This window comes from Azolla caroliniana, unplaced genomic scaffold (genome assembly GCF_043228905.1).
Source record: "Azolla caroliniana isolate FFs.n. ecotype wild unplaced genomic scaffold, voAzoCaro1.0.p SCAF_6, whole genome shotgun sequence".
Lineage (NCBI taxonomy): Eukaryota > Viridiplantae > Streptophyta > Polypodiopsida > Salviniales > Salviniaceae > Azolla > Azolla caroliniana.
In genome coordinates this window covers 21648657-21653249 of record NW_028230441.1, presented here as the reverse complement: position 1 = coordinate 21653249, position 4593 = coordinate 21648657, and the positions used below count along the sequence as shown (strand labels likewise).

Below are 4593 nucleotides of genomic sequence, written 5' to 3'. Positions count from 1 at the left end.
ACTACATAGAGGGGAGAGAGAGAGAGAGGGAGGGAGAGTCGAGACCATAGACGTGAGAGAGAGAGAGAGAGAGAGAGGAACTACATAGAGGGGAGAGAGAGAGGATTTACATAGAGGGGAGAGAGAGGGAGAGGGAGAGAGAGTCGAGACCACAGATGTGAGAGAGAGTGGGAGGGATCATCTGAGAGAGAGAGGGAGGTAGGGAGAGAGAGAGAGAGACGGAGGTTTCTAAACCGGTTTCCAAGCCAGTTTGGAAACCGGTTTACAAGCCGTTTACCAAGCCGGTTCACAAACCGGTTTAGCATAAACCGGTTTAGCCTAAACCGGTTTGTGAACCGGCTCGGCTCGGCTCGGCTCAGGTTTGAGATCCTGTAAACGGTTTAGGCTTAGCCGGTTTGGCTTGGATCAGGCCAAACCGGCTAAGCCTAAACCGAACCATTGCCGATCCCTAGTTACCGATTGGATCCGACTAACCGGCTCCCCAACTCACCGGCTCTGTTGCTTGCCGGCTCGGTTGCTCACCGACTTACCGATCCGTCTCGCTCACCATCTCAGGCTTATCCAGCCTATTCGGCTCCAGTTGAGCTTGCCGCTCAACAAAAAGGTCAATGGGATGGTATAGTTGGAGATTCTGATGCTAAAATTGCTCAAGGGAGTCAATTTCTTAGTATCTGGACAGCTACTCCATTCTTGACATCCAATTATGGCACTCCTTATTGGCATTTTCAGCTGCCAAAATGGTTGTTTCCCCCGCCAATCACATAGAGGTTCAAAATATTGTAAATTGTCGCCAACCCTATTTTTTATTTAGGTGCAAATAGACACGTTGCATATAGACATACATACATGACTTATCATAACATAGCATACATGCTTTCAAGAGTTTTGAAATTTATGGTATGCCTCCCTCTATTGACTAAGACAAGCCTAGGTTCACTTATGACGCTTGCGCACACTACTACATGGGTCATCTTGTTCATTCCCATGAGGTGTTTGAGGCACTTGGAGGGCTATATCAGCATGCATATAAGTCATACCATACATACCTACCTACTTACATCCTATATACATACATACATACATACATACATACATACATACATATGTACATACATGACTTATCATAACATAGCATACATGCATGTATGCATATAAGTCATACCATACATACCTACCTACTTACATCCTATATGCATACATACATACATACATACATACATACATACATACATACATACATATGTACATACATGACTTATCATAACATAGCATACATACATGCATGCATATAAGTCATACCATACATACCTACCTACCTATATCATATAAGTCTCCATGTATGTATGTATGATATGACTTATATGCATGTATATAAGTCACATATCATACATACCAACCTACCTACATACCTACAAGGCTACATATGTACATACATGACTTATCATAACATAGCATACATACATGCATGCATATAAGTCATATCATACCTACCTACCTACCTACATACATACATACATACATGGAGACACATCACATGCAGCATATGTGATGATCCATGTGTATGTGGGTGTGTGTGTGAGAGAGAGAGAGAGCATGGAGCCCATTGTGGCTCCTCTTAATCGCCTTGAAAAGCTTAGATTTATGGAAGTTTCAGAAAAAACAGAAAGCTCTATTCCTGTCAGGGAAGGAATTTTTTTCATTTCTAATTCACCCAAGATTAGGGTTTCCTAATCATCAATATATAGATACGGAAGAAGAAGAGGTGGATTGGAGAAGGAAGAGACAGAAGAGTGTATGTTTGAACCTATGGTTGAAATGGAAGGAGAAGGGGACCTCATGGTTCATCTTCTGCCTTCTTCTTCTTCTTCTTCTGCAGAGGTTCAAACGTTTCTTGTGCATTCAGAGCTTCTTCAGCATCGCTCAGAGTTCTTTTCAATTCTTCTCTCGGAACGATGGGCATCACCATCACCATCACCATCACCAGCACCCCTAATGAGGTAAACAAAAGAAGAAAAATAGATCCATCTTTTGAATGCTTCGCTTCATCCTTAATGTCTTCTGTTTATCTTCTCATCGTTCATGCTTATGTTTTCCTATCCATTGTCATGTTCATGGTTCCATGTTTGTCTTTCAGGTTCATTTTTGTCAAACTAGGTCATGTTTCTGTTTCATGCTTTATCTCCGTGTTCATGATTTGTTATATATGGCCTTGTTTATTTCGCCATTATTCTGATATACTTTTGCAGCTCTCGTTTGTATGCAGTTGCCTTGCTTTTCCAGTTTTCTTGATGTCTCTTTTGGTCTTCTTCTTCTTCATTTGGTTATCTGATCCATTGTCTCAGCAATTAATTTTTCATGGTAACTTATCTTCGCCTTGCTAGTTTCTTCATTGCCTGACATTCTATTTCTTAATGTCCACCTCAATTTTTTCTCCTAATTGATGTCCATGGTGAAGGGAACGGTAATGTCCTGGATGCTATGTATAGGGTGGCTAGCTAACATTATGATCATTGTGTAAAAAGCGAATTGTGGTTCAAATATGCATTACAGAGTAGGCATAACAATGTATGATGATTCGGCAGCATCATATTTATATATGATGCTATGTACGGAGTAGCTAGCTAACATTATGGTCATTATGTAAAAAGCTAATTGTGGATCCAATGTACATTACAGAGTAGACATAACGATGTATGATGATTCAGCACCTCATATTTATATACAATGCTTGAAGCTGATGTATGTGCCACAGGCCGAATTTGTCCGCACGACATGTTGGGTTTTGTCCGGTGTCCAAGATGCCCTTGAAATATTACGGGTTGCTGCCCAGCTTCTCTTCCACGACTGTATTGATGCTTGTATGCAATATCTCGAAATGTTGCCTTCATGGACTCAATCGGAAGAAGCTTCGATCAAATCAGTTCTCTCTTCATTGCAACTTCCGCGTGTTCACCCTGACCTTGCCAGAAGAATGAACATCCCTAACCATGTGAACTCTGCGATGGAAAGTTCTCTTCTCATCATGAGAAGAATGCTCCTCCACGTGCTTCAAGAGTCATATAAAGGTGTCAAGAGTACCTGTGCTCCGCGACATCAAAATATCGACCCATCGAGGCCAATTCCAGAATCGATGGTTTTAGAAGTATGGAATGCAAACATGGATTTGGTTAAAGAAAAGTTTAAGCATAGCCTTGACCCAAAGCATGTTTACCTGGATCGGAAAGAAGTTATGTGGAATGATGTGAAGTCAGCCATCTCAACCCTCTCTTGGATGTTCTCGTCATTAAAAGCATTACATGTTGGGGACATTGTTATGGATGCATTTTCTAAGGATGATACATTATCCTCTTTGCTAGTTGGTTTTGGACAAATCTGGTCATCTGATAGGAAGAGCACAGAATGTTTTGGTGCGCTAATCTACTTGTTGACATCCATGATGAAGGCTATTCAGAATGGGTATGTCCTTCTGCCGCGGCAGTCACGGCTTGCCCTCATCACAACTTGGCTACCAGTGATGCAAACAATTTATCCTTCACATGCGCCCAAGTTTCTGACTATTGATTTCTGTTCATTGCATAGTGATTTCATCGCATTGATAAACACATTGCCACTCTTCGATAGAGAGAAGTTCTTCAAGGATTATATGAAGTCTCCTGATAGTGTCAAAGAATTCCTCGACTTGAATTCCTCTTTTGCAACATGGTGTAATTCCCTAAGAGAATCGATCATGATCGGAAAAGGACAAGATCTCCTACTTGTTGATAGTTCTTGAAGGGATTATGGCATTTGTGATGTTTAATGTATACCTTCAATTGAAGTTATAATCGTTTAAAAGAAAACTTATCATGCAAGTCCACAAAAAACAAATACATTGAAAAAAATAATATAGTTGTATAAGAATAATTTAAAAAGTTCCAAAATAATAGGATTCTCATTTATTATAAAGATGAGTATCAAGAAGAATTAGATAGTTTAGCCTATTTTCTTTCTTTCTTTGTTCTAAGATATATAGTATAATGAAACTGTAATATGATAAAATAGCTGTATTTAATTTCACACTTGCCTCCAAAAAAGTGTTTTAAATAAGACGACAGGCATTCCAGACATTCTAAGTTGCTTGCAGAGACGCATAAATTTCTAGATTGTGAATGAAGTCATACAAAAACAGACTTTCTTCACATCAAGTGATCTTTTGGGCAGTTACCTAAAATGCTGTCGAGCCTCTATATCTTTCCTTTCATGGGTAATCAGTAAGAGATGGACGACTTTCACGAAGCATGTGATTTTTCAGAGAAATCTTCAGATTTTCATCTTTCGAATGGTCTTTTCTGGAGCTCCTTTCGGGAAGAGAACCCCAGAATTAGGTTGCCCAATTTCCCAGATTTCTCTCTTTTCCACGATTTTGTCAAAAGCCTCTCCTTTCAAATAAAGAGAAATCCCCACTCCTGATAAGGGCTCTCTTTCTCGGATTGAGTATTTTATGACAAACGTTTTTTCTCATCTATCGACAAATTTTGGATCCTGATGCCAACATATCTGTTTGTCCATTACCTTTCCATCCTCTGTACTCATGGCAGTTTGTTCATAGTGCTG

At 39.9% G+C, this 4593-nt stretch overlaps 1 protein-coding gene across 1 annotated transcript; it reads left to right on the top strand.

Annotated features, from left to right (window-relative positions):
• The first annotated feature begins 1549 nt into the window (after nucleotides 1-1549).
• Nucleotides 1550-3839, top strand: LOC147863330 (BTB/POZ domain-containing protein At1g63850-like). Its single transcript, XM_087320631.1, has 2 exons — nucleotides 1550-1997; nucleotides 2677-3839. Exons 1-2 carry the CDS (start codon nucleotides 1795-1797, stop codon nucleotides 3770-3772), a joined length of 1299 nt encoding a protein of 432 aa, XP_087176757.1. The 5' UTR covers nucleotides 1550-1794; the 3' UTR covers nucleotides 3773-3839.
• The last annotated feature ends 754 nt before the right edge of the window (nucleotides 3840-4593 follow it).